The sequence below is a fragment of the Thamnophis sirtalis genome, unplaced genomic scaffold (genome assembly GCF_051295495.1).
Source record: "Thamnophis sirtalis isolate CommonGarterSnake01/CBP01778 unplaced genomic scaffold, rThaSir2_p1.2 scaffold_7, whole genome shotgun sequence".
NCBI classification, from domain to species: Eukaryota; Metazoa; Chordata; class Lepidosauria; order Squamata; family Natricidae; genus Thamnophis; species Thamnophis sirtalis.
Window position 1 is genome coordinate 84812940 of NW_028261387.1, and position 22094 is coordinate 84835033.

General features: G+C 42.6%; 2 protein-coding genes across 5 annotated transcripts; one reads left to right on the forward strand and one right to left on the reverse strand.

Annotated features, from left to right (window-relative positions):
* Nucleotides 1-2279: 2279 nt before the first annotated feature.
* Nucleotides 2280-4641, reverse strand: PPP1R3D (protein phosphatase 1 regulatory subunit 3D). Its single transcript, XM_014073293.2, has one exon. It carries the CDS (start codon nucleotides 3744-3746, stop codon nucleotides 2793-2795), a length of 954 nt encoding a protein of 317 aa, XP_013928768.2. The 5' UTR covers nucleotides 3747-4641; the 3' UTR covers nucleotides 2280-2792.
* Nucleotides 4642-8445: 3804 nt separating this feature from the next.
* FAM217B (family with sequence similarity 217 member B) lies at nucleotides 8446-20397 on the forward strand. Of its 4 annotated transcripts, none has more exons than XM_014073266.2 (5): nucleotides 8446-8860; nucleotides 9776-9926; nucleotides 11582-11690; nucleotides 11791-11873; nucleotides 13416-20397. In XM_014073266.2, the coding sequence occupies exons 2-5, from the start codon at nucleotides 9829-9831 to the stop codon at nucleotides 14578-14580; spliced, it is 1455 nt and encodes a 484-aa protein (XP_013928741.2). In that variant the 5' UTR covers nucleotides 8446-8860; nucleotides 9776-9828; the 3' UTR covers nucleotides 14581-20397. The 4 variants fall into 4 exon arrangements, with proteins under 4 accessions (XP_013928741.2, XP_013928748.2, XP_013928757.2 ...); XM_087720532.1 differs by having other exon boundaries at nucleotides 8771-8855; XM_014073273.2 differs by lacking the exon at nucleotides 9776-9926.
* Nucleotides 20398-22094: the final 1697 nt, after the last annotated feature.

Below are 22094 nucleotides of genomic sequence, written 5' to 3' on the forward strand. Positions count from 1 at the left end.
AAGGAACTTCCCACTCAAAAGAATGGCCCCTTGGGACAACATCTTATATAGAGGTTCTCATTTGCAGATACAGGGCTAACATGAGTTTCTACTCTGGAACTGGGATCCCTTCCAGTTCCTGTGAGATACGAAGCATGCTGGCCGGAATGTACTGCAGCCCGAGGGTTATTCAAGGCACAGTATCAGTCCAAAATGCAGGAAATCAGAAACCAGTACATTAGTTTTCCCTACATCATGAGCAATCAAAGCGAAAAAAAATGCTTGGGGAAGGGAGAGGGTGAAGATGGGAGAATATAATTTGCACATAGAAGAGAGGGGGAGGAAATTATGCTGGGAAATCTTGCATAAACAAGCAGATTTATATCCTGGAAAATCTATTGGGAGCCACTAAGTGGATGACGCCAGAGCCAAAAGCAGATGCAGTCAGAATCCCAAATGGATGGGATCATTTGTTTCAGGAGTCTCCAAAATTGGCGATTTTTAAGACTTGTGGACTCCTAGAATTCCTCAACTAGCCATGCTAACTCTAACCCTAACTCTCAAATATGCTTTCCTTCTGATACTTTCTTCTTCTTTCTCAATTAGTAATCCAGCAGGAAAGGCAAGAGGGTTTTTATTGGAACCCATCTCTTGCAGCAAGTTTTGAAATTAATCTGGGGATTTGCAAGAAATTAGTTGGAAGGCCGTACATGGAGTAGAGCCACAATCTCTATCTGCCCCATCTTAGAGATTGATCCATGGTAAGAAATGGAAACAGAATAACAGAATTGGAAGGGGCCTTGGAGGTCTTCTAGTCCAACCCCCTGCTTTGGCAGGAAACCCTATGCCACTTCAGATAAATGGTTGTCCAATCTCTTCTTAAAAACTTCCAGTGTTGGAGCATTCACAACTTCGGGAGGCAAGTTCTTCCACTGATTAATTGTAGTTAATTAACTGCCAGGAAATTTCTCCTTAGTTCTAAGTTGCTTCTCTCCTTGATTAGTTTCCACCCGTTGCTTCTTGTCAATGGTAGGTGGTACGTGGACCCAGTCTAGAGTTGCTTGCTACAGAACTCCAAAATCATGCCATTAAAAAAAAGGCAGGGAAGAGATTAAGAACAGAACGACTTATACTGTATTCCATCGTACTTCACTGCACAAGGTGATTCATCCTGAACTAATGAATGTAAACTAGACCTCCGATTTTAGAAGTCTATACTTTTCAGGTCGACGGGCAATCACGAGTTCATCTCTCATCAGTTGTTTGCACACATAATGAATCTTACACAACCCCCACTCAGTGCTAACTTTACCACATCACCAGGAGCTCTTCCCAAGAAGGATGAATAAATAGAAGCATTCCTTACAGACTTAATGGCGTATGCAGACATCTCAATCCAGGGCAGTGACAGCAATGTCCCAAACATGTATGCATGCAAATGGCGACAGAAACAACATGGAACTCAATCCTTAACTGCACCTGTAGCTGTAACCCAGGATTTGCTATTGATTGACCTCAAAAGTGCCAACATCTCATGTGGTCTATAGCAGTGTTTCTCAACCTTGGCAACTTGAAGATGTCTGGACTTCAACTCCCAGAATTCCCCAGCCAGCATTCGCTGGCTGGGGAATTCTGGGAGTTGAAGTCCAGACATCTTCAAGTTGCCAAGGTTGAGAAACACTGGTCTATAGAAATCTAACACATTTCAGTGTTGTTTTGATCAGAAGCTAGGCGGTTATATTGTAATGCCCAAGGCTGGTAAAATATAACCCATATTAATTCTATATGCAAAGAAGCATCCGCATTTCTTCTCCAAGAAAATCCTGCCACTCAAATTGTCAACAAATCAGTCTCATATTTTAAAAAGGGTGATTCAGGTTGACCTCTCTGTTAACTATTGGAAAACAAAGTAAAAATGCCTGTGACTCTTAGTACATACATAGTCACAGCCATAAAGTTTTCTAGGCACAAAAAAATAAGTGGTTTCTTGATGCCTGCTTTTTACATTTGTATTCCACTCTAGCCACGGCTTCCTTAGAAATCAATGTAAGAAAATCTAACGATGGCTGCAGCCTACCTAGTCTAAATCAAACATCCCTGCAATTGGGTTATACTGTAGTTCATTAAACTATAGTGGCATGAATTTACTTTGACCTGGAAGGCTAAAATAAATAACCTAAAATAAAATTTCCCCAAAAGCAAACTGTATTTCCTCTTCTAATAACAAAAGCAGTCCTCTAAAACAGGAGTATTAAGGGACTAATGCCAAATGCATAAGAACACTGTCATATAAACTGCAGTTTAGTAAATTTTCAGTTTTATTTAAATAGTTCCATTTTGCCTCCCTCCCCACCCCACCCCTGCAGCATTTCACCAGTGCAGAAAAGTGTAACATTTTTCCTACTAGAAATTAACAGAAATATGCTTATGTTCCACCAAAGAGAGTTTTGTAAAAAGTGCAAAAAGTGAAGTGCAAAACTACAGAGCATCAAGGACACTATGCTTTAAAATACTGCATAATCAGAACATTCTAAGAATTGATCAAAGGAATAAAATACATTAGCTTCCTTCTGCACATTTTGGCTACGATTTCAACACATTTCAAGTGAATTTAGTGCAAATCACTGCAAATGAAGGCCCCTTTCATTCTTATCTTCTTCAGAAAAACAACGGCTTCTCAAAATAGATTGTGCGGAGATCACTTGTTATTCTTTTATTCTGAAGGGCCTTTGCCACCTCGAAGAGTTTCTTTGGTGCCTCAGTGCAAAGAAAAACGGTCAAGCGAACTCAGGGCCCTTCTTTTTGTTTTGCTTTTAGATGAAATGAATCCAGCTCTCTTCACATTCTCTGGGCATCGTAAGCGGATGGTTCCTACAAGTGAGGGTGTAATTCTTCTCCTGATTGTTATCCCAGTGTTCCTGTCCGTTGGCTCGGTATAAGACGGCAAACTCAATTACGGAGCTAAGCTGAAGAAGGAAGGGGGGCATAGGAAGGAAGAAGGTGAAAATGTCCACTTGGGTCTCACCATCCTGACCAGCAACGCTGCTGTGCCACTGAGCGTTTATTTCATGCTGGCTCTTCCAGTGATTGAAAGTGTAACGCACGGCCACCTGCTTCTCGAAGGATACATTGATCACTCTGATTGTGCCATTCAGGCCCAGGTCTGAGCTGGACACCCGTTCCAAGCACACCTGCTGCTGTTGCAGGCGGCTGAGGAAGTCTTCACAATCTCCCGGCTGCTGGAAGTCGGGTACCAGGCACTGCATGGTGAATTCCAGGTCCAGCCTGCTGCAACAGAGATCCGAATTAATGGACAGCCGGGAAAGAACATGAAGCGGGATGAAGGGGTCTTCCCCGGCTTGGAAGACTTTCACTTCCGTCAGCTCCAGGCCCAAAGCGTCAGCAAACCGGACGCGGTTCTTGCGGGTTTTGCACCCCAGAATACGACAGGGAGCCACTCCGCTGCGCTTTCTCTCTGGGGAACTGGGCAAGGACCTGGCCCGGCGCCGCATGATGGGCCGGAGATGCGGGTCACAGTTTGTAACCGTGGTGCTCTGAGGAACTCTACACTCCGCTTTCTCGCGAAGAAAGGAAGTCAATTGGCTGGCGCTGCTGCTGCTATGCAGGGGTTGGCTCTTCTTTTTTTCCACAAACTGGGTTCCTTCTCCCTGGACCACGTTCTGGTACAGATCGGAGAGGCAGTTGGAACTCTGCCGGGGAGGCCTCAGCACCTTTTGCCCCTGAGGGCAAACCGTTTGAGAGGACATCGCTGCTGCTAGAAACCGTCTTGGGCCGAGATGCGCAGGAGGAAAGATGAGGTCAGCGAGGAAAGAAAGAAGCCCTGAGTGAAAAGCTCAATGATGGTTCTTACAATCCTAGTCTGATCCTTGTCAGGCTATGGCAGAACCGACTGACAGAATCTGCTACCGGCCCCGGGTCAAACCCTGTAGGATCCGGAGGATTGGTACAGCGCGTTGGGTGTCTCCAGGCTATCGGACAAGCTGCAGGGGGACTCGAGGCTATCGGTGAGAATGCTGGATGCCCGGGTGTTGTCTCCCAAACTGGCCACCGACTGCAGGCTGTCCAGCTGGATACTGGAGGTCTCAAGACTGTCCCCCAGGCTGAAGATGGACTGGAAATTAGCTGGGTAAAGCCGTAGAGAGTCCTGGTTATCCCAGGGATTCAGGCTGTCCTGGAAAAAACTAACCGGGCTTTCTTGCTGCACAGCACAAGATTCAAGGCTGTCGCTTTGGATGCTGGAAGATTCTGGAAGGCTGCCCAGGCTGGAAGATTCCTGGAGATTGCTGGGCTGGACAGAGAGGGAATCGAGGCTGCTGGGCAAGCTGGAAGGAGTCTGGAAGGCGTCCCTGGGAGCTTGCAGGCTGTCAGCTTGGACGGTGCTGAGGATAGCGGTGGTGGAAGAAGAGGCGGTCAAGCTGGGGCACGAACTAGAGACGGGGTCTGTAATGGGAGAGGCTGGCGTCGACATCCAGCCCAGCTCTGAGTTTTTTCTCTCTCGCGCGTCCCCACGGGTGGACGGGGCTGGTTCCTTCTGCGGCGACCCCTCTTCAGTTCCAGGCGTGCAACAAGCAGCACCGAGAAGGGGGCGGCGCGTCCGGGCGAGACAACCGGCGGCTTCCGATTTTTTTTGCTGACTGGAGCGGATCAGCTGACGCGCAAAAAAAAAGAGGTTGAGGAAGAAGGAAAGCTACTGTAACCGGAGGACTTACATGCACGCCCCCTGTGACGTCACGGGCTGCTGCCTGCCCCTCGCTGTAGCCGCTTAGTTACAAGCCCCTTGTGGCTCGTCGCACCTTTAAGCCGTCTTAACCTGCGCCCCGCCTGCGCACAAGGCACGAAGGAAGCCCAGACCCCGCCCTTTGTCTTGCCCGCACTACCTGGAGGAATCTGGTGGAAAAGAAAGAGGCGGAGCAATTATGGGTTACGAAAAGTCAACCCCCCCCCCCCCAAAAGAAAGAAATAAAAGAAAAGAAAAGAAAGGGAAGCTGATTGAAGAAAGTCGGAGGACTGGCGTGTTTTATGACCAGACTGATGCAGTTTGAAGCGTACCGACCTATAATTTGGCTTTTTAACTCCAAGGAGTTAAATATGCTTTGAAATAGGGGCGTGCATAAGTGCACCAGCATGCCTAACGTCCCTGTCCCCATTTATTTGTACCCATTTCCTGTGTTCTTATTCATGTTTATTCTTATTTCGGTTATCTTATACATGAGTGACAAACTAACTAAATAAAAATAATAAATAAATAAGTGAGCTGCCTTCAGTTCTATGGTGTTTCATAGTTTCTCACTTCTCTGGTCTCTCTAATGGATAGACATCTTAAGCTTCTCTGCCAAGTATTTTTTTCCCAACAGATTTCTTTAAAAGCAGCACTGTTTTGAACTGGGGTTAACACATTCAGATTAACTGCTTCAAGTCGGGCTCCAGTTTGTATTTTTTGTATTTTTTGTATTTGAAATTTATTTATAGGCCGCCCTTTTCCCTGGGGGGACTCAGGGCGGCTCACAACTCATGGGGAGGGGGGATACAAACAATGACAAACAATAACACATAAGAGCAATACATAATAAAAAATAGAGCACAACATTCATTGTGTGCCTCTGTGTCACACTAGCTCCTTTCAAATAGCATATAATAATTAGATTTTTTGGTGGTCCTTTGTGGTGGCAAAGAATTTCACATGTAGAAAGTAAATTGCGTCATCTGCCAGGTTTTGCTGTTCTTTTATTATTCCCCTCCCCACTTTCAGGAGACAGAAGCAAAAATGCCTTATACTGTTATTATCCCCAATGGTTGGGAATTCCTGTGCATTGCAGAAGATCTTCAGAAGTCTACCACACCAATATTCCCCAGCCTGGAGCCCATTGTGTGCTTAAATATAAATCCCTAAATATGGCTATGTAGGTCGAGGATAAAGCTGTAGTCCTGCCCATCTAAAGGCAGCAGGTTGCGTGGATGGCTGCTTAAAATATGGTTTTTATTATTTTTATATGGAGGAAAGACAGGCTTCTTGGATGTTTTTGATTGCCTAAATTGAATGGAAAGTGCCTCCTAGAACATAGCTGCCAGGCTCCTGCATCCTGGTCAAAGGGGGAGAAGGAAAAGCATTGGAAAAGTGGGCATACAAAAAGGCATGTGAGAAATGCCACACTGGCAGGGTTGGGAAGAGAAGGAATGCACTGGAAACATCAGAGTTGGCCAGCTGGTGAGATATGGTACTCTGTGACTTGATGAGGGGGAGAAGAGACAATTCTGGAGACCTATTATCTTAGCTTTTTCCCTCTTCTTCCCCTCTACAAACCATTAACCATAAAAACATTATTTAGCTCTCTGTGCTCATCAACACAGCACTATTCTGCTCCATGCACAGACCCAAATACTTGAAATATGTTTAAGTTCAGACACAAGCCACTTAAAACATTGATATTCCCCACACAGAATATTTTTGAATACCCATTTACCTTCGGGCCCAGGAAAGAATATTCTAATAATTAGCAAGGATTGGCATTATGCTAAGCCCCAATTGTCTCAATGTGGATATATTAGATGTTTACATTGATTATGTGCCATGCAGTGTTGACTCTTAGTGACCACAAAATTGTATTTCCGATGACGATCAGTTTCTTATGATATTTACTATGAATCTTTTCATTAGTTTGATGAATAAGCCCACTACATGATTGGATAAATTTGGACAGCCTTTCAAGATTGTTTTTTTATACCGTACAAAAATAAAGCAACATTCCTGAAACTCCTGTAGGATCTACTGACATCAGTCTTCAAAGTGTCTCAAGAGTTTCTTCCTGTACGATTTTATACAAAATAAAATTAAGTCACTTATTTTGAACTTCTTTCTCATACATGGGTCAACCTCTGGACTGTACAATTGTGTCTCTAGGTCCCCTTCTTAAAGGCTCCTCCTTCTCTCTGCCAAGATCCACAGCTAACTCCTTTATAATCTGGCTAGTTTACAGTTTAGCACAGGGCATGATGAAGTCAGCCAATTTACGCAGAAAGAGGCAGATCGCAAGAGTAAATCTCTGGACTTGGTGACCAACGCAAATTCGATCTCACATCTTTATCCTGAATCACGTATATTTACCTTCATTCAAAAAAGAGGCATATTGAGAGCAACCTAGTACAAGCCATAAGGACAGCAGTTGTCTCACAAATGGCCTCATCTAAACAACAGCATGGCACATGACATCACTCGCCCCCAGCAAGCATCCACAATTACATGATTACAGTGCTTGACTTTAGCTTGGAAGATCCAGGTTTAAGTTCATCCTTGAAAGCCAAATCTGGCCCTCGGTTTACCTTCCTGATAAGCAACTGAGTCGGAACATAATTTAACATAACCCTAACATAATTAGGGTACCCTGATAAAGTGGGATCTCTCTGAAAAAGGAGAGAACTTCGAGACCCATATTTTATAATTAACACAACAAAGAAAATACTAGACGAAAATCGATTGGACAGGGTAAAAGTAACCTTCCCTTTGCATAGGAAATAAGTTACATGTAGTCAAACATGTTACACATTTGCATCCCATAATATCACACACGTTCATTAAAATGTGGTCAAATGACATCAAAAGGGGCATAATTGTCAGGCAAAAGGTTGTTTGGAGTTCATAAAAGAGATAAACCAGACCCCAATTTCTACTAACAAACTTTTTCTTACCTCCAGCTAACTTCCAGCTTATTTATCTAGGAATGTTAAAAGCTAACAAACCTGAACATCGTTTTGAAAGAGAGAAAATAAATTCAAACACAAAGTAACAGTTAGTTAACAAATGACAAAACCCATGTCATTCCCCCACCCCCACCCCATCCTGGCTACCAAAGTTCTCTGGGTGACAAGTTTTTTTTTAATAAAAAAATTAGTTTGTCAAACATGTACGAGACAACAGATATAAGTATAAACATGGATATGAACATAGTAAATGGGTACGAATAAATGGGGACAATAGGGCAAGGATGGTAGGCAGGCTGGTGTGCTTATGCACACTCCGTGCAGACCTTAGGAATGGGGTGAGATCGACAGTAGACAGTTTAAGGTTAAAGTTGTGAGGGTTTGAGGATGTTACAACAGATTCAGGTAATGCGTTCTGAGATGAACATATCTTAAACATAACTTCAAGGTTAACCTTATGGGGGGTTGAGGATGTTACAACAGATTCAGGTAGTGCATTCTGAGCATTAGTCACTCTCAGCCCCAACAAGGTCGTAATTACAGGTGTGGGGTGGGGGAGAAAAATGGAGCGTTGTGATCAGGCTGCCTGGCTACGTAATGCTGGCCTCCTTCGGTAAACCATGGTTAAGCGAATGAAAGCTTAGCAGCAGAGACGGCGCGCGCTGCCCCCAACCCGCTGGGGGCGACGCGAGGCTCCCCCCCCCGCCGCCCACAATGCTTTGCGGACGACGAGACTGAGCTTCCCCGGGGGAGACGGTGGCGGGATGTCGCGCGCGCGTCTCGGGGGCATCTCGGCTGGCCCGGCTTCGCGAGGGCCCGGCAGGTATCGGTGGATGGATCCGGCGCTGGCTAAAGCCGCCGTAGAAACCGGCTTCTGGTTTGGTGGCAGCCGGCAGCGGCGATGCAACGCAGCTCCCCGTGCGGAGGCATGAAGCCGCTCCGAGAACCGGGCCAGGGGTACCAGCGGCTTTATACGATGCGCCGAGGGGCTTCCCCCTGATTTGGCCTGGCTGGTTTGCAACGATCCGGAGGAAACAAACATAAACTAAAGCGCGTTTCCTCCCCCTATAATGGGACCGGGCATCGGAGGTTATCCCGTCTCCTTGCACAGAGGGAGCCTGCAAAACCTGCTTCATGAAACCCACGAAGGGAGCGGAATGGTAACGTAAGGATCCTTCGTTTTTTGGAAGGTGCATGCAGGTGGAGGATGGCTTGTGTTTTCCCGAAGTTCGGGGTGGTGGTGGTGGTGTCGAAATGCCGAATTGTCAGTACGATTTCCCCTTTAGCATCCCTTCCTGGGGTTTTCATTGGATGCTTTGCAGTCCAGACTATTTTTAATCGCTGAGCATAGAGAATTTTTTTTGCTAAGTGAGTGATGTCGTTTTTTCTCCCCCCCCCAATGCTAGTTATTTTGAGATGAAGTCTTTTATATTGCAGAAACCTTGTTAGTATTGGGAGGGGAATAGCTGCTCCCTGTTCAGAAGAAGGTGAGAAAAACAAGCCACAGGTATCCTGTGTTTATATTATGGAATGAACTGACAGGTGAAGTTTAAGGGTTATCTAAAAGGGGCTTTGCAATGTTGAACATCTACTACAATGTCCTACCTGTCAGTGACGGCTTCAGCTTCAACCACAACAATACACGAGCAGATAATAGATACAAACTTAAGGTAAACTGTACCAAACTCGATTGCAGAAAATACGACTTCAGCAACAGAGTGGTCAGTGCCTGGAATGTGTTACCTGACTCTGTGGTTTCTTCCCCGAATCCCCAAAACCTTAACCTTAGACTGTCTACTGTGGACCTCACCCCGTTCCTAAGAGGTCTGTAAGGGGCGTGCATAAGCCTACCGTCCTTGTCCTAGCAACCCCATTTATTTGTATCCATTTCATGTATTCATAATCTTGTATATACTTACATCTATTATCTTAGACATGCTTGACAAAACAAAAATAAATAAAACAAAAATAAAATAAAAAACAGAACATCATCTGGGATACCTGCAAAGGCATCAATGCTCATGCTCTCAGGTAGTCCCAGTGGTTAATATTTATAGCAATCTTCTTCCATCTTGGCAAGTTTAAGATCTGTGGACTTCCACGCCCAGAATTCCCCAGCCAGCCTGGACATCTATGTTTCTGAATCTTGGCTTCCTCTGTGTTGCTGGATTGCAATACCTGGAATTGGAGGCTATGCAGCTTGGAATTCTGGAAGTTAAAGTCTCAGAAAGGTGAGAGATTCATCTTTTTTCCCTGGCAAACCCTCATGAGGAATATGTTAAACTAAAAAGTATTAATCTTCTGGTCAGGTTTGACTTATAAACAAATACTTGAGAGATATTTTATTTATTTTTTGCTTAATATGGCAATGGATTGTCTTCACTTTTCCTAACTTAGTTTATATTTCTGGTATTTCCTAATGATCTTCCATCTGAGCACAGATCAACCCTGCCCCGACTTAGATTTCTAAACAAGCCAAGGTGGCATCTGTTGCAAAACAGTACTTTAAAAGCTCCTTAACTTTTCCTTCATGTCTTTCCATGGCATTTTATGAGAAAATCACTTGGATATATGAATCCCACTTGCAACAGGTTTCCTAGCAAAAATTACAGACCAGAAAGAGAATTAGGTCCAAAACCAATTAGATCTGGATGATGTGGATAAACTTGTATACCACTTGATTATTAGTGACTCTGGGTGAATTACAACAATGAAACAAAATAATTGCAATAAAGTCAATAAAACACAAAAAATAAATATAGGTAGTTCTTAACCATAATTAAGCCCTGAATTTTGATTGTGTTGCAGTTAAGCGTGTCACCATTTGACCATGCCTGATTTTACAACCATTTTATGATGGCTAAGGGAATCAGATGGTCATTCAGTGAATCACAAGGTCATTAAGTGATTCCAATTTATCCTATGTTTTTTTCCCCTAATGCAATTCTGATAGATGACTTTATTTAATTCAAGGAATGAGGAGTACACCAATCTTTCAGGATCCAAATTTCCAGGCAGATGGATGTCAACTAACAAAGCCTTATGCCAATGATGGTTAACCTTTTTGGCACTGAGGGCTGAAACAGGAGCACATGTGCTGGAGCACCGAAATCTGGAAGAGAGCAGCTGGCTGGTGTGCATGCATGGGGTGGCCAGCTGCACTTCCAAGTTCCATAGCATGCGTGCGCGAAGACCAGCTGGCCAGCGTGTATGCGTGTGACGGAACCCGGAAGAGAGCAGCTGGCTGCACACGCATGCATGTGACAGAACCTGGCAATTGCATGGGTCCACAAAGGACATGCCATGGGTTCACCATCACGGTCCTATGCCTAGTAAAGTAGTTCCTGAGTTATTGATTCTTTACAGATTATTCACTCAAAGATTGGGTTCTTTCCATGAGCTGATAATGTCCTAGTTACAGGTTTACATTTTTAGAATATGTAATGGTACAACAGCTTGCATAGGAGACTGTTCAGAGACTCGGCAATATTAACCTTCTTTCTTTTATTCTCTTTTTAATGTCAGATATTTATTTGTTTGAAGGGGGAGGGAGAGAGAACTGGATCTAATCATGAATTAGAAAATGCAAGTTTAGACGTATTTGTAAACATTTTATCACCAGTGTCCTATCAGTGCCCACCCATTTAATTCACATGGATACGCATTTTACAGGAAAGAAAAAGAAATGGATTTGCTTCAGTGAAAATGCTATATATTTCTTTCCTAATAAGCTTTTTATGAGAATAATCACCAGAACAAAAATTAAGAGATTTCTAAGGCAAAAGAGCAATATACATGTAAACTTGTCCTGTTAAAATAAAGGTGTAATTTTTCTTCCCCCGCGCAACATCCATCTTTGACAAAACTCCTCTTTTTAATCAAATAGTTCCAGTGGAGGAAAGAACCACTCAGGCACAAAAGAACTAAAGAAATCAACGTTTCTAAAACCTTCTTCCAAGAGGCCAGCGAAAAACACATCTGCTGTTGCAGAAAAGGTGAGACTACTTACATTTTTACCGAATGCAAATTATCCTTAGATGCTCATGTTTTCCATACCGCTGCAATTTTAATTAAACGTTAATTCATTTCTTTTAGGCTCCCGTAGAGGCTACAGACAGACAGATAACAGCTCAATACAAAGAAAAAAAGCAGGTTTATGAAGGGCATCCACCAAACAGGTGAAGTTCTTTTTTAATATGGTTGCACTTTTGGAATAAGAAGTAGATTTGTTTTTCACAGGCAGTCGGGAATGGATAAAGGGAGATACAATTATCTTAAAAACGATGGGATGTGAAAGGTACTGATAAGTTGAAAATACAACCTCTGTGATCACTGGGTATTCTGGTCAGATGGTGCCAATTTCCTGGCATTAATTTCCTTAAGGATTAATAATTAAAAGAGTTTGGTTGCCTTGATCAATGATTTACAATGATATAATGATAGTCATAATGATAATAGATTCCACCAGATGAGATGACTCTTTAATTCTTCTGGATAAGACTTCAGAGCACTGGGTGACATTCTTACCTTGAGCACTGATTCCAGAACGCAGCAATAAGCATCTTGGCACAGGTATTATGCATAACATCACCGAGTATTTACTGATAATGTTGCCTAGTGTGGGTAATGAAACAGTGTTCCAATATCTCAGGGACTGCCACAAAGAAGCGGAAGTCAAGCTATTCTCCAAAGCACCTGAGGGTAGGACAAGAAGTAATGGATGAAAAATAATCAAGGAGAGAAGCAGCTTAGAGCTGAGGAGAAATTTCCTGGCAGTTAGAACAATTAATCAATGGAACAATTTGCTTCCAGAAGTTGTAAATGCTCCAAGTTTTTAAGAAAAGATTAGATCATCATTTGTCTGAAGTGGTGTAAGGTTTCCTCCCTAAGCAGGGGGTTGGACTAGAAGACCTCCATGGTCCCATAAGATCCCATAGATTAGGCCTCCTCCGAATTCCATCTGCCGGCCAATGTCGACTGGCAACTACCCGGAGGAGAGCCTTCTTGGTGGCTGCTCTGACCCTCTGGAACGAACTCCCCGTGGAGATTCGTACCCTCACCACCCTCCGGACCTTCCGTGTAGCCCTTAAGTCCTGGCTGTCCCGACAGGCCTGGGGCTAAAGACTCCAGCCCCACTCGAATAGTATGACTGTTGTGCTTTTTTAATGATGTATTGTCTTCATGTTTGTAACTTGTTTGTCCTTCCCTCCCCCTGAATTGTGAGCCGCCCTGAGTCCCCTCAGGGAAAAGGGCGGCATACAAATAAAGTATTTATCTATCTATCTATCTATCTATCTATCTATCTATCTATCTATCTATCTATCTATCTATCTATCTATCTATCTATCTATCTATCTATCTACCTACCTACCTACCTACCTACCTACCTACCTACCTACCTACCTACCTACCTACCTACCTTTCAACTCTGTTGTTCTAGTTCTAATCTTGAAGAAAACAGCCAAGCTCAGAGAGCACCAAAGAGCCCTCATGTTTGTTGATGTCATCGCCTTACTCATCTGTTGGTGTGTTTTGTGTTTTCTCTTTTTTCTGTTTTGTAATGTTAGGCTCCCAAGTGATTTAGGGTTGAGTCAGATACATTGTTTTGGGATTTTTTTTTAAAGCCGACATGAGTATTTTTTCTTTCTTTCCCTTTTTAGGGAATCACTTGCCCTAACCAGCACTTGTACTAACCCAAACACTTGTACTTCCTCACACAGAGTGCCCAGGTTGAAAAGAGAACTTCCTGTTAGAAAAAGTCACGAGGCCGGGGGTAACAAAACTCTTACTGCATTTAAAGATGTCTTGTGGAGTCCTTTCAGCGGGACAGAAGATGCGAGGATTCAGAGGTTTTATGGCGGACCAAAAGGCGATTTGGAAAGGAACTCGGGAGAGGAGGTGGAGGAAGCAGGCCCCAGCGCTCTTCCCTGTCAGGAGGTTACGACCGAGGCCATGTTTCTGGACTTCGGATCTTTGCAAATGATGAAAGAGGAAGACTCCGAGGAAGACGACGCCAGCGACCTTTCCGATTCCGAAAGAATTCCTATCCCTCCGTCGCCTTGCTCTCCACCAGAGCTCAATCTGCGAGCTGAGGAGATCGACCCTCTTTGCTTTGAGCACCACTTCGAGACGCAACGGAAGCAACCGGACTACCGTTACCCGGACTTCCTCCCGCCACCTTTTAACACCTGGGACTTGAAAGGGTTGGCTGCGTTCATCAACACCGAGTGCAAATCGGAACCCCGCCCGGAACCGACTGGATTTCTTGAGAAGTACGTGGATCGTATTTTGGAGCTGGAATGGCTGCAAACGCAAACCGTACAAGCGGAGAAAGGAAAGGGTACCAAAGCTCGGGCTCAGACTGCTCCTAGTGTCCTCCGGTCCCTGAAAAGTTCCGGCAAAAGCAAGTTATTGCACAGCCCTTTAGCCAATAAACAGTTGACGCTCCCTGGAAACTTTCCAAGACTGCCCAATGCAGGTCTCAAAAAGGACTTCCATGGGGACAAAACCAGCCAGGTGGCATCCCTTGAGAGTCAGTTAAAGGGCAATGGACCCCACAACCAAGGCTCATCAGCCCACCAGAGGAGACCAGCGGAAGCGAAGAACGAGACCAAAAAGCGGCCTGCCCTGAAGCAGCATTTGGCCAGTATGCCTTCTTTTGAGATGCAGGAGTCCCCCATGATCCATGGAGCTGGTAACATGAGACCTCCCAAGCCGTCTTCTTCATTCCACGGCTCCACCGTCCCCCTTAAGGGGTTACCAGCCCATATATGTCCAAATCCCAAGAATGGAAAGACGAATAATTACACACCTCCCAAAAAACCCTCAGCAGATCCCAAGCTAAAAGCAAACAGTCTGAAACAAACACGGTGCAAATTTAAATAATGCTGGGGCGGTGGGGTTTGTTGCTTTGGTACAGCAAGGTCCGGCACCTCCATTTTCCTTGTTGCAGGAAGAATGTAGAATGGTGGTTCTTGGACTTCGAAGGTAGACTTTCATAGGGAGATGCCATCCTGTCCTCGACTTCTCATCCTATGTTGTGATTGGTGCCCTGAAGACAAGAATTGTGATTCATCTCTTCCTCAACTACACTATTGGGCACATAGGTATCCTCGCCCTTGTGATGTTTGCAATTACAGTGTGAGATTTTTGGTCTTCCTGGGACTCCTTCCATAAGCATGTAACATCAAATCCGTGGCACGACAAAACCGTGCTCCACTAAAGCGCGCCCGATTAAACCGCGTCGCTGACGTCATCAGCAGGGCGACAACAGCAACCGCGGAGAAAAAAGGGCGCTTTAAATAGCGCTTTGAAAGCAAGCCAATTCAAGTTAAGGTAAGGGTTAGGGTTAGGGTTAGGTTAAGGGTTAGGGTTAGGTTTAGGGTTAGGTTAAGGGTTAGGGTTAGGTTAAGGGTTGGGGTTAGGTTTAGCGTTAGGTTAAGGGTTAGGTTTAGGGTTAGGCTTAGGGTTAGGTTTAGGATTAGGTTTAGGGGAGTTAGGTTTAGGTTTAGGGATTAATTTTAGCTTTAGCGTTCACAGCGTGCTTTTTTCATCGCGCTGTGATGACAGCTACGCGGTTTCGTCGAGCACGCTTTAGTCAAACGCGGTTTTGTGGTGGAACCCATCAAATCATGCTCACAGCCCATATACTCATGGCTTCCCTTTTTTAAAAGTTGTGATGTGTGGCCAGCCATTTCTTTTCTAAATTTTTGCAGTTGGCCTTTTTTAATAGGATATTATCACCTTTAAAATTCCTTCTTCTACGATGTATGACGTTATGGGTCAAACTAAATATTGAGTGGTTAAAAACGTACATAAGCAAGTGAATATAACTTCCTCCCAATTTCCGTGATTTCAACATATATAAGAAAATTTCTCTTTGTGCTCAGAGTTTCCTTTTTGAAATTATACGTTTGGCCTCATTTTGTTTAGGATGGCATTGATAGACTGCTTTTCAATCTGTACCAAGGAATCCCAAAGTAGTTTACCAGGCCTGTGTATTGGGAGAGATTGCTGGCTGGTATTAATTGCAAGTAGAATATTTTGAAACTTTTAATTTGGGGCTGGCCTGGGAGGGGTCAATATATATTTTGGCATTTGATAGAACTGCAAAGAAAGATCATAGGATATAATGAGTGGATGGTGCTTTCAAAGACTTGCAAAGTTTTTTGGAAGACCTATATGGAAGGAAGGATGCTGGAGAATATGGAGAAATAAGAAAGAGTCAGGAGTAAGTAAAGGGAAGAAAGAAACTTACTTCTTGAAGAAACCCAATGATCTTTTGCCTGGGAATTCTGTCACTGTCAGTCTTGATACATGTAGTTGTTGTTGTTGGACAACGTTCCAGGCCTTCTTGTCCTCTACCATCATGCTCCATCCAGCCACCTCATTCTCTGTCGTCCCCTTCTTCTTTTGCCCTTATTCTTTCCCAGCATTAGGCTCTTCTCCAGTGAGTCTTTCCTTCTCATTAGGTGACCAAAGTATTTGAGTTTCATCTTCAGGATCTGGCCTTCTAAAGAGTCAGGGTTGATCTCCTCTAGGACTGACTGGTTTGATCGCCTTGCAGTCCAAGGGACTCACAGGAGTCTTTTACAGCACCATAGGCCTCTATTCTTTGGCGCTCAGCTTTTCTTATGGTTCTACTTTCACAGCCATATATTGCAACTGGAAAAACCATAGCCTTCACTATAAGCATTTTTGTTGGCAGGGTGATGTCTCTGCTTTGATACACGTAGTAGCAGATACTATGTTAGGGACTCTTCTTTGTGCCCATAGTTCATAGCTGAACAAAAGATAATTTTTCTAGTTTATCTTCTTTACTTCCACTTTTACCACTTCAGGTGTCGAGGGGCTCTAATTTACCAAGAAGTTAGAGAAATTATAGTTTGTTGGATAGAAGGGTCATTTCAAATTTCCTCTTCCTCGATTTTGGAACAGTTGAGCAAATAAGATGAAGCTCTTTGCTCTGCCTAGCAGTTACAGAACCTGTCTTACATATAGCTTATTTTTTTAAAATTTATGTTTCTTCCAAAGCTTTGCGAGTTTTTAAAACTGAATCAGAGATCTTTATCTAATCAAAGCCAAAGACAGTCTTAATTCCATTTCTCTACAATTGTTTTTGGTTACCTAGAAGAGTAAAATAAGGACATTTCCAGACATCCGTATTCTCAGCAACTGTGTTTGTAACATGAACACTAAATCTTCTGCTTCTGCAGAGCTATTGAACAAAGATCAGCCCATCAGCAATTTAAGTTATCCACAAATATACCACAATTATGAAAGAAACATGCATAGTTTATATTCTAGTCGTGTTCTCATGAAACAATAAATGGGAAGAACTCATTAAAGGGATCGCTTGATCCAGTCAACTAATCTTCCTTGGAAAGGATGCCCACAGCAAAGTGGGACCAGGTGTGAGAAGCCCTATTCTTCATTGACATCATTATACAAATTATTTTTCTAAAGTCGTTTAAAAAAAAAATCTGCTTAAATTTTTAATTTTTTTTCTGGGAATCTAATGAACATGGATTAACTTCACTGGTTACAGTGCAGTTGCTCCTGCCTAAGGATTAGGCTAACCTTGGCAACTTTTAAGAGTTGTGGATTTCACATCCCAGAATCCCCCCGCATGAGTGGCTGGGGAATTCTGGGACTTGAAGTTCACAGTTGTCTCAAAGGTGTTTTTTCAAACGGCAACTAGATTGTTTTTTTTCCCCCTTAAGGAAGAGGAAGACATTTCGCTTCTCATCCAAGAAGCTTCATTGATTCTGGCAGGATGGTGGGGCGATGGAAGGATTAGTTCTGAGAGGATAGGGAAGTGTTTGGAAGAATCATAATCCAGAGCCAAGGTGGCACAGTGGTTAGAGTGCAGTATTGCAGGCTACTTCTGCTAATTGCAATTTGGCAGTTCAAATCTCACCAGGCTCAAGTTGACTCAGCCTTCCATGCTCCTGAGATGAGTAAAATGAATACCCAAATTGTTGGGGGCAATTCGCTGACTCTGTAAACTGCTTAGAGGGGGCTGTAAAAGCACTATGAAGCGGTATATAAATCTAAGTGCTATTGCTATTTGCAGTCATCTGGTTGTTAGCACTCTCCCTGGGAACTCTTGAGGCCACTTTCTGGGAATTCTTCACTGAGAATCTCCACAGACGAGTCCATAGTTCTTAAAGTTGCCAAGGTTGGACAACCCTGGATTAGAAGTAGCCCCAAACCAACCACTGTTTCCCCTGGGTACCCTTTGCAAGTCAAAACAGTCTATGCTTATCAAAAGATAATCTCTTTCTCATAATGTCCATAGTCGATATGATCCTTGACAGTCTGTCTAAATTTTTCAACCTGGCCAATATCCAGATGCGTGGACTTCATTTCTCAAAATTCTCATCAATGGCCATGCTGGCTAAGAAATTCTGGCATTTGAAGTCCAGGCACCAAGAGATTGCCAAGATGCTGGAAATTTTCTGTCTCTCTGACTGTTTTGGTTGTCCCAGCAAAAAAGTTGGAGTAGAAAAGAAACAGGTGTGTACAGCTGTAAACTATTGACCGATTGCACTATTATCTGGAGAAAATGCCATAAAGGCAGGAAAGACAAATAAACGCTTCCCAGCTGCTTTGTGGTTACTGTAATGTATAAAAAAATATTCCTACGTGGTATATTGCCAGCATGCAAAAGAGAATCAAAAGTGAGGAAAAACGATAGCTGGATTGCTTCTGCCATTAAAACAAGGTCACCAAGAAAAAATATAAAAGTGAATTAAGTTAGGTCTTTCTTTTTCTTTTTGTAATGAACCGTTTCACTTAATTTTTTTATTTTATTTTAAGACTCATGTTTAGGAAGGTTAGCCTGCTCTTTTCCATACCTGCAAAGACATACTGAATATTATATACTGAAAATTGGACATGATAATGCTGTGCTAGCCATTTATCGGTAACTACCAATAATAAAAGCAGGGAAGAAGAGATTGTTAACAATCTTTTAAATATTTTTTTTTACTAAGTATTATTGAAGGGAGATTCAGCGCACAACCTCTGCTTTTTTTGGTAGCAGCCTTGCTCTTACCATAATGGCTAGTTTGATCATTATAATGAATTAATTCTTTCACCTCTACTTGCATCCTAAGTTTGGCCTATTTCAAAGCATCTGAAACACTTAAAAGCAGTTCAGAAGTTCAGCAGTTCAAGTGAAATACTTGTTGGTCCTTGCTGCTCTCTGAGCTTGGTTGTTTTCTTGCAAATGTTTCATTGATAACGCCCCAATTTGAAGATCACTGAATCTTCCAAAAGTTTCAATGTTTTGTAAGAACTTTGGGTAAGAAAATCTGTAGTTTTGAAGACACAACTCAGAAGTACTATTTTATAGTAGTGGGAAATTTAACAGGGAATGCATTCCCCCGGTTGGATGGTGGGATGTGCAAATAAAAAAAAAGGCACCTTCTTGAGAGGTTTTATGTAGCAGTGAGGAACACCCAAAGCTTCTATTCCCTGGATTGCACTCTTTTGTACGTGGTAAGTAGGCTATCATGACATACAAGTAATCAAGGCATTTTCCTATCATCCTTCACTGAATCATTCAGTTGATGCAAGTAATCAAGGCATTTTCCTATCATCCTTCACTGAATCATTCAGTTGAGATTCTCCGTTTTTTTTTGGATGTTATGATTTGTATGCAAGGTTAATTGAGATACACCCTGTTTCCCCGAAAATAAGACCTCCCTGGATAATAAGCCCAATCGGGCTTTTGAGCGCATGCGCTAAAATAAGCCCTCCCCAAAAATATTGCAACGCAGCAGCATCCATGTTCGCTGCCTCCTGCACCTCAAAAATAATAAGGCCTCCCCGAAAATAAGGCCAAGTGCTTATTTCGGGGGTCAAAAGAAAATAAGACCCTGTCTTATTTTCGGGGAAACCTTATATGTAATTAAATTGACTTAATTATTTATACTGTGGTTTTATTCCCCACTGTCTTTCTCCAACCATAGCAAACTTAGAAGTAAACTTAGAAATCATGGTATTTGATTGTAAAAGCAAATAAAAATATGGATTTGAATTGATTTTAATGTATAAGTTTACAACTTACAACTGTTCATTTAGCAACTGTTCAAAGTTACAATGGCATTGAAAAAGTGACTTATAACTGGTCCTTGCATTTATGGTCATTGCATCATCACCATATGGGCCACGTGATCAAAATTGGGTTGCTTGGCAATCGGATGTATTTACAATGGTTGCAGCAATGGCCGGGTCCTATGACTTCCCCAGATGGCTTCCAATAAGCATCATCACTGTGGGAAACTGGATTTGCTTCACAACCACATTCACTTAATAGCAGTGGTTTTCTTAACAACAATTGCGAAAAAAGCTCATTAAGATCAGGCGCAACGTACTTAAACAACCCACCTTAGCAGTAGAAATTCTGGACTCCATTGTGGTCATATGTTGAGGACTACCTGTACTTGATTGTTGATACCTCAAAAATGATTGAAAACTATGCTGTTCTTTTAAACTTCATGGATGCTTTCGATCAGATTTAAACTTAATCATGTTAAGTCTTTAAACTTAATTACGTTAAGCGTGGCATCGTTCAAAAGTCACATCATGTCGCTGTGATTCTCAAAATGTTCTATGTTCACAAGCATGCGTGGTCAGAATTTCTGAGTTTTCTCTGAAAAAAAATGAATAAATACTTTGTTCAGAACTTTGCAATCAGCCCTGGTCAGATTTTTTTTTTTTTAAAAAAAAACCACACCACTTATTATCTGTACAGAACTTGCAAATAAAGGTAAAGGTTCCCCTTGCACATATGTGCTAGTTGTTCCTGACTCTTGGGGGCAGTGCTCATCCAACATTTGTAGTCTGGTTCATTCATTGTTGAAATTTTCTTGGAATTTAAGGACAATCTATACATATAAAAATGTGTGTGTGTGTGTATGTTCCAGCATAACTGTGGAATGCCTCGAGCAATTTCAACCAAACTTGGTACACAGATGACTTACTCTCTGGAAACAAATGCTGTGGGAGTGAGACACCCCTAAAACCCATGGGGAGTGTTTTGTTAAGATACAGCATGTTGTGCCTTAAAATGGCTTCTACTGTACTGCCGTAAAATGGCTTCTACTGTATAGGGCAGTGGAGCTGCCATGGCTTCATAGTACTCCACAAGGGAGCTCCTGCTCATAAGGGAGAAAATCCAACATTAGAAATTACATTTGATCTACATATTTCCCCACTATAAATAAATACCTGGCAACGCCGGGTTATCGGCTAGTTCTAAATAGAATAAACCCCAAACAAAGACAGACATGCCTCATTTACATTTTGCCAGGACACTGTAAATGTTTACTTTTTGAAGAAATTTCCACCGCTATCCTTCACTGCCAAATACTGCAGTTTGCAAACAAAAATGAGACCCTTACTGAGTATTTCTGGTCATGACTTAAGTGTAATTGGAACATATCAGTCCATTTAAACCACTACAAAATTTGGCGACATTGGTATCAAAATTTACATAGCAGTTCTGACTGGAGTGTGAATTACTCCTTTCCAAATTGTCACCTTCAACCCATTGCTTTGGGAATGCTGTGTCAGGGTGACAAGTATGATATTGTGTTAATAAAATGTGAGTGGTGATAAGTTCCCTGAACTTGTGTTGACAAGAACACATGCTTCGGAATAGCAATAGGTTTCCTGCTAGCTTTCAGTAGAAGATATCAGATATTGTGATGCAAATTTAAGCTGGTAATTTTATCTTTAGATAAAACATAGAAAGTAAAAATAAATAAATAGAGATTGATCCATGGTAAGAAATAGAAACAGAATAACAGAGTTGGAAGGGACCTTAGAGGTCTTCTAGCCCAACCCTCTGCTTAGGCAGGAAACCCTATACCACTTCAGACAAATGATTATCCAACATCTTAAAAACATTCACAACTACTGGAGGAAATAATTGTAACTGCCAGGAAATTTCTCCTTAGTTCTAAGTTGCTTCTCTCCTTGATTAGTTTTCACCCATTGCTTCTTGTCTTACCCTCAGGTGCTTTGGACAATAGCTTGACTCCCTCTTCTTCGTGGCAACCCCTGAGATATTGGAAGACTGTTAGCATATCTCCCCCAGTCCTTCTTTTCATCAAACTAGACCAGTGTTTCTCAACCTTGGCCACTTGAAGATGTCTGGAGTTCAACTCCCAGAATTCCCCAGCCAGCATTCGCTGGCTGGGGAATTCTGGGAGTTGAAGTCCAAACATCTTCAAGTAGCCAAGGTTGAGAAACACTGAACTAGACAAACCCAGTTCCTGCAACCGTTCTTTATATGTTTTAGCCTCCCTAATCATCTTTGTTGCTCTTCTCTATCTAAGTGTATCTCTACCACACAAAGCCACAATTTTGGAACCTAACTTTTCTAA

What these genes read in the sequence shown, in the direction of transcription:
- PPP1R3D (XM_014073293.2), bottom strand. Translation starts at nt 3,746, where the DNA reads ATGTCCTCTCAAACGGTTTGCCCTCAGGGGCAAAAGGTGCTGAGGCCT.
- FAM217B (XM_014073266.2), top strand. Translation starts at nt 9,829, where the DNA reads ATGTTTCTGAATCTTGGCTTCCTCTGTGTTGCTGGATTGCAATACCTG. An exon ending in GAAGTTAAAGTCTCAGAAAG is followed by an intron (nt 9,927 to 11,581) that starts GTGAGAGATTCA and finishes TTAATCAAATAG; the next exon opens with TTCCAGTGGAGGAAAGAACC. An exon ending in CATCTGCTGTTGCAGAAAAG is followed by an intron (nt 11,691 to 11,790) that starts GTGAGACTACTT and finishes CATTTCTTTTAG; the next exon opens with GCTCCCGTAGAGGCTACAGA.